The sequence below is a fragment of the Durio zibethinus genome, chromosome 14 (genome assembly GCF_047325235.1).
Source record: "Durio zibethinus cultivar Kanyao isolate XHJ-2024 chromosome 14, ASM4732523v1, whole genome shotgun sequence".
In the NCBI taxonomy this organism is placed as follows: domain Eukaryota; kingdom Viridiplantae; phylum Streptophyta; class Magnoliopsida; order Malvales; family Malvaceae; genus Durio; species Durio zibethinus.
Genome location: NC_143175.1, coordinates 12199306 through 12222068, shown reverse-complemented (window position 1 = coordinate 12222068; position 22763 = coordinate 12199306). Strand labels below are relative to the sequence as shown.

Sequence of the window (22763 nt, the reverse complement as noted above, 5' to 3'; positions counted from 1 at the left end):
ACAAATCCTGTTAACAATTCAGTCAAGAAAAATAAAAACTTCAATTCAATCAGCTTTAATCCTCTACAGAACAGCCACACACAACTAGAATTTTTCAATTTTCATGAAATGATTCAAAAATTTTAACCTTAAAAACCAATATGTGCAATACCGTCAGTTACCATATTTAACATTTGGTCCTAACAATTTTGTATATTTCTAAAAAATTCTGTAAGACTTGAGCTGTCAATCCTGCTTCAAGGCCTTTGTTATGTAGGCTCTTGTAAGTAGTATTGCTAAATAAGCCAAGACTGTGACAGTGATACCTCCGAGCAAAACCAGTCGGTCATAAGCAGCATCCTGGACAGTGTAGACCCGGAGACCAATCGTATTCCAATTGCTCTCTGTCCAAACAGGGTCCAGCATCCCCATGGGATCCGAGGAGTTTGGAGGTAACAATTGCCAAGTTCCAGAGTCAAACTTCAAGCGAGTTGAATATGCAGGGACATACCTATAATGAGGAATCACATGCCATTTAAGATATCTACAAGTATAAGGATCACATTGTCTTACGGTAATTAAAGATATTATACCAGTCATTTTGCAAATCACATAGCTAAATCATCATACTTAATAATACAAACTGCTTTAAAGCATACCAACAATATACTGATAGTATGACAGTCATATAAAGTAAGTGCAGGGCTTTGTATCAACCAGACATTATATTCCAGCATTAGAGAACACTCAACCATGTATTTAGTATATACTTCAGTCCAAGAATATGAAGATAGATTTAATCATCTAAGGCATTGGAAATTATAATACATCCTTTTAAGTTTTAATAACCTCTTTGACAGAGTGATGATACCTTCACTTGCCTGAACTGCCAATTAGCACTATAAAGTGCGTGTCAGTATGATCAACTAAAAATAATGAAGGAATCAATTTTATGTGAAATAAAAGCAGCAAAAAGACAACATCAAGTTGAAATTATCCAACATAAGTCAGATTTAAGAAAGGCCTCAGCAGAATAGAATTTACCAACTTTATGACTCTTCATGGGCTGGAAATCCAGAGCATGAAAGATGGGATGAGGTAAAACACAAGCAGTAAGCAGTAATATATGCACTGCTCACCATCATGCTTACCTAATACTATCTATTCAGAGTCTAATAAAACAAGCTTTTAGAATCTTCAAGCAGCGAAGTTACCTGGTTGTGGAGATAACACAAACGCCTTTCCCATCTGTTTCTGCTCTAATGCACACTCCGCCCTTTTTACCACAATCCTGTGAGCAAACAGAAGTATCGCCCTTGGGAGTTGATGTTCTATCTGCCAGAAAGTTCCATACAAACCTGGAAATGTCGTCAACCTGATTGGGGTGAGGTGTTGAGGAAGGTTCTCCAAGAACAACACCAACATAATGGTTTGGGCATGTATTGGTAGTTGAAATATAGCTCTTAACCAACTCACAAGAAAGACCAGGATTACAGTCCAACATGCAACTAATTAGTTCTTCTACTAGAGAGGCATTCACATTGATTGCACTTAGAGCTGAACTGGTTAAATTCTTGTTATCACTTGCAAGAACATAGAGGGTCCGGGCAACAAGAGAAGCAGCTGCCACTATCGCTGAAGAGTTTATATTTGCTGCAATATAGATAATGACAAGAAAAGTTACCAGTTATGGGTAAAATTAAAGACAAATGAAGAGAGGGCAGAGAAAACAAACAATAATATGAATTAATTCACCTGAATCATCAAGATGACTATGGTAGAACTTGTTGGCAAAAATGGTATCAAAATCCTCTAACACAATCCCAGAAGTTGAAGAGTTCTACTAAGAGATCAAAAAACAGATAAGTTCTACTTTGTTTTTGTACTACAAAAAAAAAAAAAAAACTGACATAACAGAAAAAAGCTTGAAAGTGCAAAGTGGAAGATCTTCTGAATTAACATTAATTCATATGAAAAGCACAAGGGAAGTTAGGCAACAAAGAATGGCAAGAAAAATTTGAGCTTCCATACTTCAAGATGTGACTCGGGTGAAACCAGAAATATTTCTTTGGGATTAATGGGTTAATAATAAAGCTATGGTTTGTAAGTTCTAAAATTTATACATACAAATTAAAAGGTCAATGTTTTTTAGGCGGTACATGTGAGAAAGGACAAGAGTGAAGGTGGAACAACCTTAGTCCTTACCCTGCCTAAGGAGTAATAACTATGTCTAGGCCAAGCATATGTTGTTACAAAACTTTATAATTGACAGAAATGTTTTTCACCAATAATAAATCAAATTTTTATATTAAATTAACGTAAAATATGGTCCCAAGACAGGTCCCAATAGTTAAAACTTGAAACTCCAACTTAGAGGTATTGGGTTTAAATCCAGACATGTGGGGGAGGAGGGGAGGAGGTTTATGGTTTGAGTGAGAGTTGCCTCTTATTGTGTAGCCCAAGATCCAAAGGCTATGCATATGTACCAAAAATGAAAACCTCTTACTATCTTTATCATATAATTTCTAAATGTTTAAAATACACTACTCTCAGTTACTTGTTTAATGATCAGGCTAACATTGTCCACAAAAATATTGATCAATAATTTTAATTCATAAATCTATAACATAAGAACATATAATATTACTTTTATGGTAACAGACTAAGGATTGTTTTAAGTTAGCCTCTCAAAAAAACCTAACTATATAAGAAATGTAACCCCAAGTATCAAGACCTACAAGATGTTTCAGCAAATGAGAATCTCTATGGAAAAGATTAATCTAGACTAATCAACAAGAGAGCATTTCAGGATTTCTTGTTCGAGGAACTCTCAATTACTTTCTAGGGGTGGCTTTTTTCATTTTTCTTTCTTTCCTTTTTCATTTTTTTTTTTTCAAAATGCAGTCAAATAAGTCAAACAGTTTAGCAATGTTTGTCACTTGATAGTTCTGCTCAAAAGAAAAAAAGAGGTGATAAGTATACTACATCACTACTGATATCATCACCATTGAAATCATTGACATCTAACCCGATCATGTCATAATGGTCTTCCTAGTCCTGTTAAGTTATCATTGTTTCTAATAGGCAAGGTATTTTCAACTAGAAAAATCTGTGAAAAAAAAAAAGGAAAAAATGGGTTTTTCTTAAGAAGGAAGGTGGGGATAGGGGGTCACAGGTTTAAAATCCTTTTCGCATCATGCGACCAAGCAAACTATAAATCGTCATATTTCTAACATGGAACAGCTCCAATGAGAAATAAACTAAATTGTTATAAACGTTTCTTAAGATTAAAATGACTTAGAGCTCAAGTTGGAAAAAGCAGCATATTCTGCATCAGTACACACTTGACTGTACAAAAAAGAAATATAACTAGGAATAGTCAAAGCAAATATAAGAGTTCAAGTTTATTCCTCAAAACCTTTCTCAGAAATGCCATCATGGATGATGGAGGGACTCCAGGATTTGAAGAGTTAGCAGTTGAAATTGTAACACCATCAGATTTAAGGGACTCCTGGGCAAGTTTTAAGGCATCCAAAGTTTCATTTGAAGCAGATGAAACCTACATTAATAACCACTGAGACTTAAGCAAAAGCGGCATACTAGTTTTGATTAATTTGAGTACAAGAAATTTCACATGAAAGCATAGTAGGCACAGTCTGAAATTCCCAAGCATGAACATATTATAACCTATCAAAATCAAGAGAAACTGATGGACGTCACAAATTAAGAGCAATTATCATGGAAACTAATCTTCTTATAATAATGATTATAGTGCTCATTTAATGTAGAGCAAACCAGGATGAGGGGAAATTGATTATCCAAGCTTGTTCATGTAAAATATTACTTAGAAAAATATGAGATAATGAATTTTACCATGTCTTTGAACAAAGGATAGAATTTGATCTTAATTGCCCACCAACAAATTAAGCCGACTGTGGTCTTACTAAGGGACCTAAACTTGGTAGATTACCATCTACTTCCATCAATTTTGACTCCAAACTAGAGGTTATTATACGTGGATACAAGCCATGTTGGCAGCTTGAATTAAAACTGCAACTGCCTTTTACAAGGTCCGGAAATTTGACAACAAATTGTAATATCCACCCTGATTCCACTTTTATTTTAAATTTTAAAATTATTTTAAAAGTAAAAGTTTCCATTTGCTTAATGGCCATTTTGAACACAGCAGGGGAGGCAAAAGTGCCACTCCTAGCTGCAATTACAGTTTAACCATTGCCTCCTTTCACCAGGAATATCAAAAGGGGAGCCAACGGACCAAATTGTTTTCATTGCCCCTATTGTAAATTATCCACCATCACCACCAGATTAATGCAGCAGTTACACACAAAATCAACAATCAAATAGCATTAATACCTCAACACACTGCTGCATAATCAATCAAATCAACAATTCCCTCTACCATCATCTTCACCTTTTTTAATCTATCACACCATATTGCCGTATTACATACCATAAACAACCCTGTTTAGAATGTCTAAATATAAGAGCACAGACCCTGTGTAGAATGTTTAGAGTAATTTTTTTGCATACATAATGCAGATACATTATTAAAATTCATAAAATAAATAAATCATTCACTACCTCTGTGTGAGCAAAGAAGGTTTTGTTTCCTTGATTTAAGCCTCTTCCAGTTGACCCAATTTCCATGACCTTTTCCAATCCATCAAAGAAACAAATTATTTAATACATACATTTATATCTATGAAAGAGCAAGCTTGACATGAATCAAGGTGACTACTTAACATAGAAATTACAAAAATGAAGTATAATCACTTCACACACATACACAAGTGTGCGCAAGCACACGTAATCTTAATTGATCAATGTACGAAAGCAACAGTATCCATGGTAGGCCAAAAACCCCTTACAATTTGTAGGAAAACATTTATTTATAATTGGCTATAATCTTGTAATCTGTATATTTATATTTGTATCTCTAAAATTAAGTATTTGTATCCCTAGAATTAAGGATAAAAAATTATGATAGACAATCCTTCAATTATAAGATCAGTTTTAGGAAGATTTAGTTTCCTAGTTTACCCACTAGTTAGTTATATATAAACCTGAGGTGCTTGTATAATTCTTAATTAGCAATTTTTAAATATACATTCAATTTTACTCTTAGTTTTCCACACAATTTTATTTCTTAATTTTTTCACATGGTATCAGAGCTTTAGGCTCTTCTTGGGAAGAAAAATTTTTCAACCTTCATTGCTGAATTCTATTTCTGGCCTTCATAGTCAAATCTTGTTAACTCTTTTAGTCTTATTTTTCCCTTCTTTGGCCTTCATTGCCTAGAATCATTTCTGGTTAAACATTTACTATCAAAACTCATTTCAATCCTAAGAAAGATAACCATGCCAGAGATAGCAAAATCCACTACTACTACTACCCAATTTGAAGAAATGACAACTAGTAAAACCACAGAAGTACTACAAAAGTCTCAGGAACAAAGAGAGTTGGACAAAGAAGAGATTGAAAAACTAAGAAGCCTATTGAAAACTCTTGAAAAAGCCTGCTGGGTTTTTTTTTTGGGTAAGGTCTCTAGTTCAAGTAAAGCTTCTGGTTCTCATAGATTAAATGTCTCGGTTAAGTCTATTACGAGTTTTTGGGTCATTGACTCAAGAGCCACAAACCATATAACACATTCCTCACAAAAATTTAGTAAATATACCCTATGTCCTAGTAATAAGAAAATTATTATTGCAAATAGTTCACTTACTGCAGTAGTAGAATTAGAAGATGTTTAAATTAATCTTTCATTTATTCTTAAAAATGTTCTTCATGTTCCTGGATTGTCTACTAATCTGATATCTGTACAAAAACTTACCAAAAACATGAACTGCAAAGTGACTTTTTATCCCTCCTATTGTGAATTTTAAGACCAAAGTTCTGGGAAGAGGATTGAACTTGCTAAGGAGAAGGGTGGACTAAACTATCTTGACACATCAAACAACACAAGTAATATCAAGAATAGTTTACCTTTGTCATTTCTTTCTGAAAAATCTCCCAATAAAGACAACATCTAGCTTTATCATTTTCATCTTGGACATCCTTCTTTTGGAATTTTGAAAAACATGTTTCCTTCTTTGTTCAAAGAATTAAATGCTGAAAATTTTCATTGTGATGTTTGTGAACTTGCAAAGCATAGACGTGTGTCTTTTTCAGTTAGCAATAAAAGAAGTTCTACTCTTTTTTACTTGACTCATAATGACATATGGGTTCCCTCTACAATTTCTAATTTTTCTTATGCAAGGTGGTTCGTTTCTTTCATAAATGATTGTACCAAGGTCTCTTGGATATTTTTATTTAAATCCAAATCAGATGTGAATAGTGTATTTTTAAGCTTCCAAAACATTATCCAAAATCAATTTGGAGTGAAAATCAAGGGAGTTAGGTCTGATAATGCAAGAGACTATTTCAACTAGAGTTTATCTACTTGTTTCCAAAAAAAGGGAATTATCCATGAGTCATCTTGTGTTAATACTCCACAGCAGAATGGAGTGACAGAGAGGAAAACAATCATTTACTAGCCACAACCCGAGCTTTACTTTTTCAAGCAAACATACCCAAATCCTACTGAAGGAGAAGCTGTTCTCATTACTACACACATTATAAATAGGTTACCTTCAAGGATTTGGGATTTAAAACTCCTATGAAACTACTCTCACAATTCTATCCCAACTTTAATACCACAAACAACTTCACACCTAAGATATTTGGTTGTACATCATTTGTTCATGTTCACAATCATAATAAGGGAAAATTAGATCCTAGAGCAATTAAGTGCATTTTTGTGGGTATTCATCAACTCTGAAAAAGTATAAATCCTATCATCCTCCAACCAAAAAATTCTATCTGCAGATGTCACTTTTGAAGAAAGTAAACCTTTTTTCACTCGACCTTATCTTTCGAGAGAGACTTCATTCATAAAAGATAAGGATAAAGACTTTTTTTTGCTTGACTTGTCCTCTTCTTCAACATTTTCATCCATTAATTCTTCTGAATCTAAACCTGTTTCTTCTAAGTCCAAGTCAAACACTGAATTGTCTGAACCCATTCCAAACACAAAAGATGTGACAAAAGATAATATTATTCTTGATTCTACAAATGAATTATAGGTGTACTCAAGAAAAAAAGTTCCAGATCCTAAACCAGTTCAAGTCCAAGAACCTGATCCTAGCTCTGGAAATGAGGTAACAACAATCTTTGACTCTATTTCTCAAAATGAGTATGAATCTCCTAAAACTATAACTAGTGATTATGATATGCCTATTGCTATTAGAAAAGGAACTAGAGAATGTACTAAGCATCCACTATACCCAATCTCTAATTTTGTGTCATTTGAAAAATTCTCACCGTCCTACAAAAAATTTTCTTATGAACCTAAACACTATTTCTATTCCAACTAAATTATCTAAGGCATTATTCAGTGAGAAATGAAGGCAAGACATGAAAATAGGAATAGAGTCCTTAGAGAAAAAAAAAGACATGAGAACTGGTAAAGTTACCTAAAGGAAAAAATCCAATTGGTTGTAAATAAGTTTTCACTATAAAATACAAGGCGGATGGTACTGTTGAAAGATATAAAGCTAGGTTGGTGGCTAAGGGCTACACTCAAACTTATGGAGTGGATTACCAAGAAACTTTTACTCCAATTGCCAAGATAAATAGAGTTAGGATTTTGTTATCCTTGGTTGCAAATTACAATTGACAGCTTTAACAATTTGATGTAAAGAATGCTTTTCTACATGGTGACTTGGAAGAAGAAATATATATGAAAGTTGCATCGGGATTTGGAGATCAGCTAGAAGCAAACAAAGTATGCAAGCTAAAAAAGACTTTATATGGCCTTAAACAGTCTCCTAGGACTTGGTTTGGGAGATTTGCCAAAGTGAAGCTAACAATGGGATATAAATAGAGTCATGGAGATCACACATTGTTTATCAAGCACTATGATTCAGGGAGAGTCATAGTTCTATTAGTGTATGTTTATGATATAATTGTAACCGAAGATGATGAAAAAGAAAGAGAATCTCTAAAACAGTGTTTGGCTAGAGAATTTGAGATAAAAGAGCTAGAGAGATCGAAGAACTCCCTAGGAATTGTAGTAGCTCACTCAAGGCATGATATTTTCATCTCACAACAGAAATATGTGATAGATCTTTTGAAGGAAACTGGGAAACTCTCATGTAAACCTGCAAATACCCCTATCGATCCTAATCATAAACTTGGAGAAGCTAATGAAGATGTTGCTATAAATAGAGAGATGTACCAAAGATTAGTTGGAAGACTCATTTATCTCTCACGTATTAGACCTGATATTAGCATATGCTATGAGTGTGATAAGTCAATTTATGCATAGTCCTAAAGAAGTACACCTACAGGCTATCTACCATGTATTTGCACTACTTGAAGGCCACTCCTAGGAGAATTATTTTATTCAAAAGAAATTCGGGGCTGGTTTTAAAGGCATATATAGATAGGGATTATGCAGGCTCAATAACCGATAAAAGATCCAACTCAGACTACTGCACTTTCCTAGGTGGTAATCTTGTGACTTTGAGGAGTAAAAAACATAATATGGTGGCAAGATCAAGTGCTGAAGTAGAGTTTAGAGCAATGACTCAAGGAATTTGTGAACTACTATGGTTAAAGATTATCCTAGAAGACTTAAAGATCAAGTGGGATGGACCAATGAGACTCTACTGTGATAACAAGTCTGCATTAAGCATTGCACACGATCCTATGCAACATGACCAAACAAAACACATTGTAGTAGACCGGCATTTCATAAAAGAAAAACTACGTGGTGGGTTGATTTGTACACCGTATGTATCAACCAAGGGTCAACTTGTAGATGTGTTGACTAAAGGTCTCAGCAGTACAACATTTCAAGAAATTATTTCCAAGCTTGGAATGGAAAACATCTATTCACCAGCTTGAAGGGAGTGTAGGAAAACACTTATTTACAGTTGGTTATAATCTTGTAATCTGTATATTTATATTTGTATCTCTAGAATTAAGTATTTGTATCCCTACAATTAAGAACAGAAAATTAGGATAAACAATCCCTCAATTATGGGATAGTTTTAAGAAGATTTAATTTCTTAGTTTACCCACTAGTTAGTTGTATATAAACCTAAGGTGCTTGTATAACTCTTAATGAGCAGTTTTTTAATATACATTCAATTTTACTCTTAGTTTTTCACACAGTTTTATTTCTTAGTTTTTCCACACAATTACAAGATGAAAAACAAATTCAACCAAAGGAGAAGGATACCAAATGCATCAATGTGCTCTTGAGGCCATGAACAGCATCTGACTGCTGATCAAGTTCAAGTAAAAATCTCCTGCTACCAAGGTAACCCCAGGCCTCACCAGTGAAAACAAGAAAGACAAGCTGCACTAAATTTATGGAAATATTAGCACACAAAAAAGTTTTCTTGGAGGTTGACCACCTCCCTCCAATGTAGCAAGAAAAATGCCAGTCTTAGAAAACCTGTCTATTAAGGTCGTCTAAACCATCTACATGAGAAAGGGCATCAACTGCTGCCAGCAATGATATCATTCCCTGGAAAGTATTTGTAACATAAATTTGGATTCAATCAGACAGAAAACACAACATATAAATAAATGAATCTTACTATGAAAGACATGAACTTACAGATATAGGGGAATCTGCACCAAGGCTTTTGTCCCGAAAAAATGATTGAGCATCCATAGAAGCCACTGCTAGTATAATGGGCTTGGACTGATTTGAGGATAACCTATCAATTGGTGGGAGAGCTGACCAAACACTGCCCTTCATGATAAGGATTGATAAAATTAAACATTGATGTAAAACTTCAGAAAACATAAGAATCCTTGAACCTCAATAACAGCATACAGCAACAAATAAGTTTTAGCTCATGACAAAACATGACATAACATTTCTTTTTTATTTAAATTTCGTTTTTTTTTTGGATAATTAATCACATTTTTGTAATATATATCTTCCCAAAAAGACATGATTTCCTACACATTACCTTCACTATCCCTTTAAGAACATAAGCCATAAAATGGTCAAATAATAACAGAGACGAGCTCTAAATTTCATCAAAATTCAGAATCAAAGAAAAAGTTAACCACAATTCAATTATCTACTTCTCATAAATGGATAAATGCCAACTAACTTAAACAAACTGAATAAAGAAGTATTTAGAAATTCCAAGGTCAGAAAGAAGTCATGCAAGGAGCTTTGAGGCAGAGGAGGGTGAGTGAAGCATACAAAAATATGAAGAGGTGAAGAATGTTGTGGTGATTATAAAGCAGGATGGCACCTTCACTTCATGGGCTAGTCTATTGGGTTGGCCATCTTGTGAGAATGTGGTATCAAATTGACCCACTGCCTGATCAAATTCCATGCTAAGTACCTTGAGGGGTAGGAAAGGCACGATGGAAACTAAAACTGGTAGCATTCACTTGAGGTGTATAAAGGGAAGGGAAAGTTAGCTCTAAGATGCAAATTCCAATTTGGGATTCCTTTGAAGATTTAGTGCTGACATGGGATCTTGATGATTTCCTTCAGGTTGAGTTTAGTTTAGTGTAGTTTGGTGCTGTTTTCAAGTTAATTTTATAGCTGTTTCTGTTATAGTTTTCATTTAGTCAAGTCTCTTATGTAACGCTTAAATTGGCTAGAAAAAAGTTTTATTTTTGTGTCACAGGTCTCATGTCAGTATAATAATATTGTTGCACCTTACAGGTAGGTAGCCCAAGAACGTGTTAGGGATACATCTAATGTCCCAAGTCTACTTATCTGTTTCTTTACTCTCTTAATTCCAGCATACCTAGAAAGAGTTTTCTCTCAGAATGTTGATTTCTTATAACAGGGTGATAGCCATATCTGTAGGTGTCCTAAAATTCCCCTTCAAAGCTATTGTCCAGCAACTCTAAGATCCTACATCAAGGCAAGATGGTCCAACTATTAACAAGGTTGTCACAACTCACAAGTTCAGATGGGAGAGAATAGTCAAACCAAGCACTCCAAGGAGTAATAAGCAAGATGCATCAATTACACATTGGATAGGAAGGAAAATCAAGGAGCTAATTAAGTGAGATAATTTCCTCACTTAGCAGGCTAGTCTTTTTTGGTTATGGCCCATCTCATGACAAAGGGTAGCTGAATTTTGGCCAAATGAAAAGGGATTTTAGGTTAAAACTAACACTGTAAACATTTTCCAGATGTGATTCTGTAGAATGAAATTCACAAATTGAAGCACAGAAATATAATGCAGCATAAGGCTCACCCCTCTGAGCATTCCACCGCGAAGTAAAATAGTTATGTCACCATAAGAATAAACATCACTCCTATTTGCAAAGCTCATTTTTTTTCTACTAGACAAATTGAAAACACAGATAAAACAAAAATAAATGAGGAAGCAATTGTTAATTAAGCAAATAACAAATTAAATGGTGCTTCACACTATTTCTCATATTATTCCCCAAAATATTAATCAGATTTTTACTTTGTAAAGTTTATAATTCTGAAAGGACAGAAATGAAGGAATTGATGAATTGCATACTTTTAGATACCAGACAAATAAGAATGTATTTATTGTGAACCCAAATTGATTAAAACTGAACTAAAAGATAGCACTATGTAGTAACTTCATAAGAAAAGAAGGAAACTTCACCTGTATCCACCTAATGGAAGGCAAGTCTCTTCTTTCAAACAAGATTCTGAATCATGAGTCCCAACCTTAGTTGTCTAATCCACGGCAAATGTATAAAAAACTAGAATATAAGTCATAAAGTGGTATGAAAAGTTATATAATCAACAAAATCTGCAAGACCACAGTTAAAATCAGTCGTAACACTATACCTGCATCACTACATCAAATTCTGCCACATTAGTAGTATAAGCTCTCTCTGTTTTCTCATTCTTCATAGCAATCTGCATTGTATGTCAAATCATTAGGACATTTGCATCAGACCAGGACTAAAATCTAACTGTGGGAAAACATTTAGTTACAATTGGTTGTAATCTATATCCCTAGAATTAAGTATGTTTTAATCTATATCCCTAGAATTAAGTATTTGTATCTCTAGAATTAAGACAGAAAATTAGGATAGACAATCCCTCAATTATAAGGATCAGTTTTAGGAAAATTTAATTTCCTAATTTACCCTCTAGTTAGCTATATATAAACCTGAAGTGGTTGTATAATTCAGCAGACAAGTTTTTCTATATATTCTCAGTTTTTCCACATAGTATCAAAGCTTTAGGTTCTTATTGGGAAGAAAACCATTTCAGCCTTCATTGCTGAATTCTATGACAAGCCTCCATAGCCAAATCTTGTTAAGTATTTCATAGTCTTATTTTTTTTTCCTTCTTTGGCCTTCTTTGCATAGAATCATCTCTGTTCAAATCTTTACTATCAAAACTTGTTTCAATCCTGAGAAAACTAATCATGTCAAAACTGCTCTACTGCTACTACCCGTTTTGAGAAAGTGACAAATCATCAAACCACAGAAGAACTACAAAATATCCAAGATACATACAAATTGAATGGAAAGAACTAGACTTGGCAATCTAAAACACAACACAGTGATACGACACGAATAAAGCACACCAAGGTGACACAGCTTAAAATTTAAGATATAATCATATATGGGTTTAACAAAACTGAAAATACACATTTCATGTTTTTGTGTCGACACGAATTTTGACACACAATTTTCGTGTAAAACATAGTATAAATATATGAATTTTAGTATTTTACACCATGAATACACGAATCGCCAGATTTAGAAAGAACTACTTGTAAGTGGTCTTGATTCAAACCTTTCTTTAAAAAAAAAAAGGAAAATTGAGCCATCTTCTTGGTACCGGTCCTAAGACAAGAGATCCAAAATTTGAGGCTTAGGTTAAAGAGGATTCCATGGTTATGTCATGGTTGTGGAATTCTATGACACCAGATCTTAGTGACACTTGCATGTTTTTGTCCACAGCCAAAGACATTTGCGAGTCAGTTCAGCAAACCTACTCCAAAGTTAGGGATGCTGCTCAAGTCTATGAGATAAAGATCAAGACTACAAACAGGGGAATAAATCAGTCATAGAGTATGCTATTCTTCTGAAAAATCTTTGGCAAGATATGGACCACTACCGGTGCATAGAGTTACGTGTAGTGAAGATGCAGCAACTTCAAAGATGTTTATTTAAAAAGATCAAGTCTATGATTTTCTTGCTGGACTTAATGTTGAGTTTGATCAAGTCAAAGTCCAAATTTTGGGAAAGGAGGATTTGACGTCTTTAAATGAGGTGATCTCCATAGTTAGAGCAAAAGAGAAGTGATACTTGACAACCAGCATGTAGAAGAATCTACTATGGTGTCTAATGGTGGGAATAACCAAAGCTTGGAACAATTACTAGTTAGTGAGAAAGGGAAAGGTGATTTGGCTAAACCCTCAAGTAGCGACAATCTTTGGTGCACCTACTGCAAGAAGCCAAGGCACACCAAAGATTGTTGGAAACTAAATGGAAAACCCTCAACTTCACGCAAAGAATGGGGTTATAAAGGAGGACAACCAAGAAATCAAAGGCAAGCTCACATGACTGCAATGGAGTCAAACCAAGAGAAGTCTCGAGAATAAGGTGAGTTTGACAACGAAGAGATTGAGAAACTAAGAAGCCTATTAGGAAGCCTTGAAAAGCCTACTGGTGTATGTTCCTAGGCACATCCAAGTAAGGTCTCTAGTTCAGGTAAAGTCTCTAGTTCTCATAGATTAAATGTCTCCAATAAGTCTATTACAAGTTCTTAAGTCATTGACTTAGGAGCCATAGACCACATGACACATTCTTCACATAAGTTTAGTACATATATCATGTGTCCTAGTACTAAGAAAATTGTTGTTGCAGATGGTTCACTTATTACAATGGCAGAATTAGGAGATGTACAAATTACTCCCTCATTTGCTCTTAAAAATGTTCTTTGTGTGCCTAGATTGTCTACTAACTTGATACCTATAAAAAACTTAGTAGAGACATGAATTGCAATGTGACTTTTTATCCCTTCTATTGTGAATTTCAGGACCAGGTTTTGAGGAAAAGGATTGCACTTGCTAAGGAGAAGAATGGACTATACTATCTTGAGACATCACTATCTTGAGACATCAAACAACACAAATAATATCAAGAATAATTTACCTTTGTCGTTTCTTTCTGAAAAATCTCCTAATAAAGACAAAATTCTAGCTTTATCATTTTCGTCTTGGACATCCTTCTTTTGGAACTTTGAAAAACATGTTTCCTTCTTTGTTCAAAGGATTAAATATCGAAAATTTCCATTGTGATGTCTGTAAACTTGTAAAGCATAAACGTGTGTGTCTTTTCTAGTTAGCAATAAAAGAAGTTCTACTCTTTACTTGATTCATAGTGACATGCTTGATTCATAGTGACATGTGGTCCCTCTACAATTCTTAATATTTATGGTGCAAGGTGGTTTGTTTCATTCATAAATGATTGTACCAGAGTCTTTAAGATTTTTTTACTTCAATCCAAATCATATGTGAATAGTATGTTTTTAAGCTTCCAAAACATAATCCAAAATCAATTTGGAGTGAAAATCAAGAGATTTAGATCTAATAATGTAAGAGACTATTTCAAACAGAGTTTATCTAGCTATTTCCAACAAGAGGAGATTTTTCATTAGTTATCTTGTGTTAATACTCCACAGCAAAATGGAGTGGCAAAGAGGAAAAACAACCATTGACTAACCACAACCCGAGCCCTACTTTTTCAGACAAACATACCCAAATCCTACTAGGAGGAAACTATTCTTACTGCCACACACAGTATAAATTACCTTCAAAGGTTTTGAGATTTAAAACTCCTATGGAACTACTCTCACAATTCTATCCCAACTTTAATACCACAAACAACCTCACACCTAGGACATTTGTTTGTATATCATTTGTTCATATTCACAATCATAATAGGGGGAAGTTGGATCCAAGAGAAGTTAAATGTATTTTTGTGGGGTATTCATCAATTTAGAAAGGATATAAGCGCTATCATCCTCCTACCATAAAATTCTGTCTGTAGATGTCACTTTTGAATAAAGTAAACCATTTTTTACTCAACCTTATCTTCAAGATGAGAGTTTATTCATAGAAGATAAAGATAAAGACTTCTTTTTGCTTTACTTGTCCTCCTCAACGTTTTCACCCATTAATTCTTCTCAATCTAAACCTATTTCTTAGGTCAAACACTGAATCTAAGTCTAAATCCATTCCAAACACAAAAACTATGACTAAAAAAAAATATTGTTCTTGATTCTATAAAGGAATTACAAGTGTACTCAAGAAGGAAATTTCCAACTCCTGAACCAATGCAAGTCCAAGAACCTGATCCTAACTCTAGAAATGAGGTAACTGCAATCTCTGACTCTATTTCTCAAAATGACCATGAATCTCCTAAAACTAAAACTAGTGACTATGATTTGGCTATTGCCATTAGATAAGGAACTAGAGAATGTAATAAGCATCCATTATACCCAATCTCTAATTTTGTGTCAATTAAAAAACTCACCATCCCACAAAAATTTCCTTGTAAGCCTAAACACTATTTCCATCCAACTACATTATCTGAGGCATTATCTAGTGAGAAAATGGAGGCAAGCCATAAAAATTGAAATGGAGACCTTAAAGAAAAATAAGACATGGGAATTGGTAGAGTTGGCTAAAGGAAAAAATCCAATTTGGTATAAATGGATTTTCACTATAAAATACAAGGCGAATGGTACTGTTGAAAGCTATAAGGTGAGGTTGGTGGCTAAGAGCTACACTCAAACTTATGGAGTGGATTATCAGGAAACTTTTGCTCCAATTGCCAAGATGAATACAATCAGGATTTTGTTATCCTTGGCTGCAAATTACAATTAGCAACTTCAACAATTTGATGTAAAGAATACTTTTCTATGTGGTAATTTGGAAGAAGTAGTTCCACCAGGATTTGGAGGTCACTAGAAGCAAACAAAATATGCAAGCTGAAAAAGACTTTATACGGCCTTAAACAATCTCCTAAGGCCTGGTTTAGGAGATTTGCCAAAGTGATACTAGCAATGGGATATAAGCAGAGTCAAGCGGATCACACATTGTTTATCAAGCACTCGAATTCAAGAAAAGTCACAGTTCTATTAGTGTATGTTAATGATATAATTGTAACCAGATTGATGAAAAAGATAGAGAATCTCTAAAACAATGATTGGCCAGAGAATTTGAGATAAAAGAGCTAGGGAGATTGAAGTACTTCCTAGGAATTGAAGTAGCTTACTCACAGCATGGTATTTCCATCCCACAACAGAAATATGTGATGGATCTTTTGAAGGAAACTAGGAAGCTCACATGTAAACTTGCAAATACCCCTATAGATCTTAATCATAAACTCGGAGAAGCTAACGAAAATGCTGCTGTAGATAGAGACATGTACCAAAGATTAGTTGGAAGACTCATTTATCTCTCACATACTACGCTTGATATAGCTTATGATGCGAGTGTGATAAGTCAATTTACACATAATCCTAAAAAAGGGCACCTACAAGCTGCCTACCGTATCACATGTAAACTTGCAAATACCCCTATAGATCTTAATCATAAACTCGGAGAAGCTAACGAAAATGCTGCTGTAGATAGAGACATGTACCAAAGATTAGTTGGAAGACTTATTTATCTCTCACATACTACGCTTGATATAGCTTATGATGCGAGTGTGATAAGTCAATTTATACATAATCCTAAAAAAGGGCACCTACAAGCTGCCTACCGTATACTACACTATTTGAAGGCCAATCCTGGGAGAGATATCTTGTTCAAAAGAAATTCAACGCTTGTACTAGAGGCATAGACAGATGCTAATTATGCACGTATGGTAACTGATAAAAGATCCACCTCAAGCTACTGCACTTTCCTAGGTGGTAATCTTGTGACTTGGAGAAGTAAAAAATAGAATGTGGTAGCAAGATCAAGTACTGAAGCAGAGTTTAGAGCAATGGCCAAAGGAATTTGTGAACTACTATGGTTAAAAATGATCTTAGAAGTCTTGAAGATAAAGTGAGATGGGCCAATGAGACTCTGCTGTGATTTGCACACTATATGTATCAACCAAGGGAAAACTTGCAGATATGTTAACTAAAGGTCTCAGCAATGCAACATTTTAGGAAATTATTTCCAAGCTGGGAATGGAAAACACCTATTCACCAGCTTGAGGGGGAGTGTGGGAAAACACTTAATTACAGCTGGTTGTAATTTGTATCCCTAGAATTAAGGATAGAAAACTAGGATAGACAATCCCTCAATTATAGGGATAAATTTTAGGAAAATTTAATTTCCTAGTTTACCCTCTAGATCACTATATATAAACCTAAGATGCTTGTATAATTCAATAGACAAGTTTTTCTATATACTCTCAGTTTTTCCATACTAACCAAATAAGTGAAAACACCCAGTGTGATGCTTCAGTGCCCTAAAATATTATATTACCAACAAATTTGCAGTTATGGTATTAAAATTGTACTAACTACACCTCATACACAATTAATTTGACACAATTTGAGATGTAGGGGCATCTAAGAACCAATATAGGGCTAAAAGGACAGTTCATGTCTTCAGTTTTACTAGCCTCTATTGCAGTCTTCACATTCCCTTGCATTATTGTCTCGTTTTATTAAAGAGTCACACAAATAACATGTGATTTACAAGCTTGGACAGTCTAAATTAAACTAGATGTGATGTTAAAGGCCATGATTGCAGAGAAATCATAACTTTCTCTAAAAAGTCTAGTTAGAGGCCATAATATTATAGTTTTAGATGCATATTTTCATTTGGTTGCCTTTTTTGGGGAACTTTTGATCTGCTTGCTTTGGCTGTTTTCCCATTTCCTACTTATATTCTGTTGAATTCTTCTAGCTTGACATCAATATAGCTTGAATAAGTGCATCACATATTGCTTTTATTTGAAATAAACACTACCCAGAAAATCAAAACCAGAAATGAACCAAGCAGGCATTGAAATTATATCAGAATCAGAAAACTAAATCTATCCTAGAAATTTAACACAATCACTTAATCTATTTTCATCAATCAACTAAAATTAGACTAAATGAATCAAGAAGATCATCAACTGTTAACCACCGTAGCAGGCTGGCAGAAACAACCTCAGAAGCTTCTTTCATTTCTTGCATGCAAGAGATATGATCACTACATAAGACTTAATACGATATTAAAATCCATAACAATGACATCATACTGAAAGATATTGGAAATTGGAAGCAACATGAAGTACCTCTTGCAAGGTTGATGTGCTACTTTCAGAAAGTAGAAACACAGGAAAATTATAAGATTTCCACATGATTCCAGATCCCTGAAAAAAAAAGCATGAAGGCCCATCATAACAGATATTAATGACAAAAAACAGAAAGTTCCTACAACAAGAACTAGCTAACAAAGATACTTCAAAACTCAAACGATCTTTATCCTACTATAGACTAATGGCATACAATTGGGTTCCACTCATAAGTGGTGTTATGATATGGTGAAAATTCAGCTTGCGGAAACTTCTGAGCAGGAGAGAATCCTGCAAGAAAAAGAAGATTAAACTGTTAGCAAAATAAACATAGTTCCTTGATGCACCCTAGCTCTGTAGAGAGAAGATTAACAGTAATAAGTAAGAAACTGCATTTTACCTTTTAGCTTATGTTGGATTTCAACACCCGATTCAACTAAAACACCACCAACATTCCTAGCAAAGCTTGAATCATTTGATATTCTGAAACAGAGACAGGTATTTGACAATAAGATTATTGAAGAGAATTACAGCTTCAACAAGCAAACTCATCAGAAAATCGTCTGCATACAGCATTCATTCCAAAATTTGCAATCTTCATCATCCTATAGAAAGCTAAAAGTCAGCACCTAAGCAATAAATTGCAATAATGGGCTAGTAGCTCTTTAATAGAAACTTTCACAAAATTTTCAACTTGGAAACATCTAATCAGTTAACATTGGCCAATGATCAAGCTGATATGATAAATACCTTTGGCCCAAGAACTGGTCATATTGCACTAATATTGCAAACTTTCCCCATATTTATTCCAGTGTAGTTGTCAAACTCAGAGTAGAGAAAAATATTTACATCAATTCTTAAATGAATTTGACATTTGAATATGGTCCTGAACGTAGAGAGATTGCCTCAAAACCCATCCCATATTGCTGCAATAAACATCCTTTTCCTCATAAGCTTTGTTATGACCCCAAATGCATAAAGATTACCTCAAAATGTATCCAAAGTGGCCACAATAGCCTTCCTTTTCCATATACTATCATAAAACATAGAAAAGGTACATTCTTATCTTTTTTGCCCTTAATTAACCCACAAGAATGTTAATCTTAAATAGCTTTCTAAAACTTCAAGAAAATTAATTCCACATTCACCAAAACAAGACCACTAATAGACCCTAATCTCATCCATATCCTTTAGATCATTCATCTCAAATTTAAAACTAAAATTGTAAAAAGATTAAAAAAAAAAAAAAAGAAGCATATCTTTGTTCTTGATGTAGTGCACTGCCAGCAGCCTTCAAAGGTGTTTAAAAACCATGCTAAACCGGCTGGGATGCCCAAACCTAAATTTGGCAGATGGCGATGATGAGAAGCTGAGATGGGAACTTGGGTAGGCTTTATTAGTTGCTTTTGAGTCTTAGATTTATGTTTCTTTATGTTAAAGTCATTGATTCTCATTTCATTTTCTGTTTTTCTTGAGTTTTAAGTGCACAGGTATTTTCTTAATTTCCTGTTCGTAACTGTAGAATCTTAGTTTGGGTAAGCTTATTAATTTTCTGTCTGGAGTCTAAGTATTTGTTAAAATCATGATACAAATAAGAGTTCTATTTCTTTAGGATTAGGAACGCTAGGAATCTATACAAACCAATACTCTCTGTGAAATATAGTTTAATATCAGAGAATTTCAGCATTATTGCTTTGTGATTGTATAATGCAATCAACCTTAGGTGTGACTCCTAAGGAACCTTAGTAAGGAGTTTAGGGATTGGTTTTCTTTTTTGTTTCCTTTATTTAATTTTACCTCTTCTCCTCAAGTATTTAAATTTAAAGAAAAAAAAACTGTCATAAATCCTAACTGCCCAGCAGTCCTACATCAATCCTAGCCATAGCCTTGTCTTCTCAACTTATGTTTCTCATCTTTGTTTTAAATTTTTTTTTTTTTTTGTTTCAGCACATCCTAGTCAACAGATACTAATCATTGCCACAGTGACAATATGTTAGCATTCATTTATCCAAGGTTTATTGCCTGTTCTTATGAAACCAAAATTAGAGACAAATTTTTAAGTATCATAACAATAGGACCTTTTCAAGAGTCTATCCAATTGATTACTTAGTACTTACTGAAATCAAAAATAGAAATGTAATTTAAAAGGCACTGATTCAATATATTATATAGTTATCTTTCTGATAGAATATTTAATACATAAGACAGTTTTGTGACAGGTTTGATATCATAATTCAAAGCAGTATAACATGAATGAATCAAAAAGAAGATTAATAAGAAATTACTATGCATACTTACACACCTAAAGAAAACAAAATTGAAATGAACCTATTGGTAAAAAATACCAGTTAATGAGGAAAACTAATCTGTAAAGGAGAAGGAATATACATTTTCCTTTATAATTAGAATTAGAAAAGAATAGAACAAAGACCCAGATAGAAGAAATGAAATGTGCATGCATTTGCGCAAGACAATCCCAAGGGGGCTTCAAAAATAAACTGATGCAGTGGTGGATCCACCTTTAGTGGGAGGGTGTCCATGGACACCTCCCAAAATTGAAAAATAACAAAATTTAAAGGAAAATTTTTCACTGGACACCCCCAAAATTTTTCTTTGGACGCCCCCAAAGATGAGAAAAAAAGAAATTTTGAACAAAAATTTTCCCTAAACACCATAAAATTTGTAAATCTATCAACAGTTTTTTATGTATATATTATAAGTGGACACCCCTAAAAAAAATCCTGGATTTGCCACTTCTGATATGCATACCTACTAAAGAAACCTTGCACATCATCCATTGACAACAAAATTGCAGATGGCTGAGCCAACTCTGTGGTGTTCTTGTATTTTATAATTGGAGCTACGACCTTGTCTCGTCCGGGATCTGAAAACAAAACATTAGAAGGAAAAGCATAAGTTGATGAACAGTAGTTGAAAGAATTACTCTCGGGAAATACTTAAATATAACTGAGCATGATACAACAATTTCGCAATCCTTGAAGAGGTCTTACTTGAGCACCCAATCTCTCCCGAAAGATTGACTAGTCGTACACAAGGGAATCCATCAACAACCATATACATTGACTTTTGAAGATCAGGAACTGACTCCATTGAGCTCATCTGTCCTAAAATTTCCAAATTAAAGAGAAACAAAATTCAATTCAAAATGTCTAATCAATAATGTCCAAAATAAAAACAAAAATGAAAACTGAAGTAAACCAAAAGATAGCAAAGTAGACATCGCAAAAACTGGAACAATCATAGAACAAAAATTAAAAAAAAAAAAAAGAAAGAAAATGATGCTTAGTAAATTTCACTGGATTTCCATTTTCTAAGCAACCAAATCAAAAAGCATATCCAATTTTAAGAGATTGTAAATTGAAGAAGAAATTAAGAGTTAGAAACTGCATATGCAAAAGAGAAGCTTACCAGACAGAGAGAGACGAAACTGGAAAATGAAGAGCAAAAAGAGAGAAACAATTTTCATGGCCATGACGGAGAATCGGACCGAAATCAGAAACCCTACGCCATTCGACAAACAAGCTTCAACATGGTAGAGCCGAAATTTTTCCTTAAAAGGAATAAGAGGAATGAGGTAGGGGATTCTTTCGTTGGAAAAAAAAAAAAGACAAAATTTTAGGGGTAGAAATGTCAAAAGATTAAAATATTAAAAATGCCTCGAAGTATATCATCGTGGGAGCTCGTAAATATATCTCAAATTACAATAGTAAGAATGGATGTAGTAAAAAGTTTAAATTTGACAAGAAGTTTGTTACTCAAAATTTAGTTCAAATTTAATTAAATTTTAATTTTTAAATTTTAATTTTTAAATTTTAATTTTTAAATTTGAATTTGATTTGAAATAATTATTAAATTATTTAAATTTGTTCAATTAGTTTTGTTTATTAAATAAAAAATAAATTTGATTTTCAATTTTGACTTTTAACTTAATTATTTGTATTTGAATTTGAGTTCAAATTAATATATAAGAGTAAAATAATAATTTTTTAATTATAATATTAAAAATATATTAAAATATAAAAATCTGATTATAGTAATAAGTAACTTAAACCAAGTATTATAATGCTCGACTCCCTTAATAAATCAAGTTATTCGAATTCGAAATCAGCTTAATAATGATCAAATTAAATTTAAATTTTATTTAAGTTGAGTTCAAATAACTAATTAACATTTATATATCATTTATATCTTTACCTTAGATAATGCTATGTACACTTTCCAATTTTCATTATAAAATTACCTTTAAATGAAATAATTTGATTATATTTTAATAAATTATGTTTTTAACTCTGTACACCCCTTTTTTAAAAGTTTATCAAAATATATTTTTTAGTATTTTAAAAATTTACAAAACTTCATTTTCATAAGTTTTAAAAGACTTATGAAAATTTAAATTCATAAACTTCTAAAAGTTTATT

At 33.4% G+C, this 22763-nt stretch overlaps 1 protein-coding gene across 4 annotated transcripts; it reads right to left on the bottom strand.

The window, feature by feature from the left end:
- Positions 1-22: 22 nt before the first annotated feature.
- Positions 23-21871, bottom strand: LOC111294516 (Zn-dependent exopeptidases superfamily protein). 4 transcript variants are annotated; one of them, XM_022887870.2, is made up of 18 exons: positions 21754-21871; positions 21336-21449; positions 21094-21208; positions 18725-18807; positions 18539-18615; positions 18325-18402; positions 11864-11935; positions 11676-11749; positions 11289-11376; positions 9668-9805; positions 9503-9574; positions 9284-9403; positions 4582-4650; positions 3398-3538; positions 1735-1819; positions 1456-1632; positions 1194-1337; positions 329-490 (listed from the first exon to the last, which is right to left on the bottom strand). In XM_022887870.2, the coding sequence occupies exons 1-18, from the start codon at positions 21815-21817 to the stop codon at positions 462-464; spliced, it is 1740 nt and encodes a 579-aa protein (XP_022743605.1). In that variant the 5' UTR covers positions 21818-21871; the 3' UTR covers positions 329-461. The 4 variants fall into 4 exon arrangements, with proteins under 4 accessions (XP_022743602.1, XP_089599674.1, XP_022743603.1 ...); XM_022887867.2 differs by having other exon boundaries at positions 23-490; positions 1194-1632; XM_089743548.1 differs by lacking the exon at positions 11289-11376 and having other exon boundaries at positions 23-490; positions 9668-9800.
- Positions 21872-22763: the final 892 nt, after the last annotated feature.

Coding starts and splice junctions, on each gene's coding strand:
- LOC111294516 (XM_022887867.2), bottom strand. CDS start 21,817: ATGGCCATGAAAATTGTTTCTCTCTTTTTGCTCTTCATTTTCCAGTTT. Junction 11,377..11,675: donor CTTCCATTAGGTGGATACAG/GTGAAGTTTCCT, acceptor CAATTTGTCTAG/TAGAAAAAAAATGAGCTTTG. Junction 9,806..11,288: donor GCGGTGGAATGCTCAGAGGG/GTGAGCCTTATG, acceptor CTTATCATGAAG/GGCAGTGTTTGGTCAGCTCT.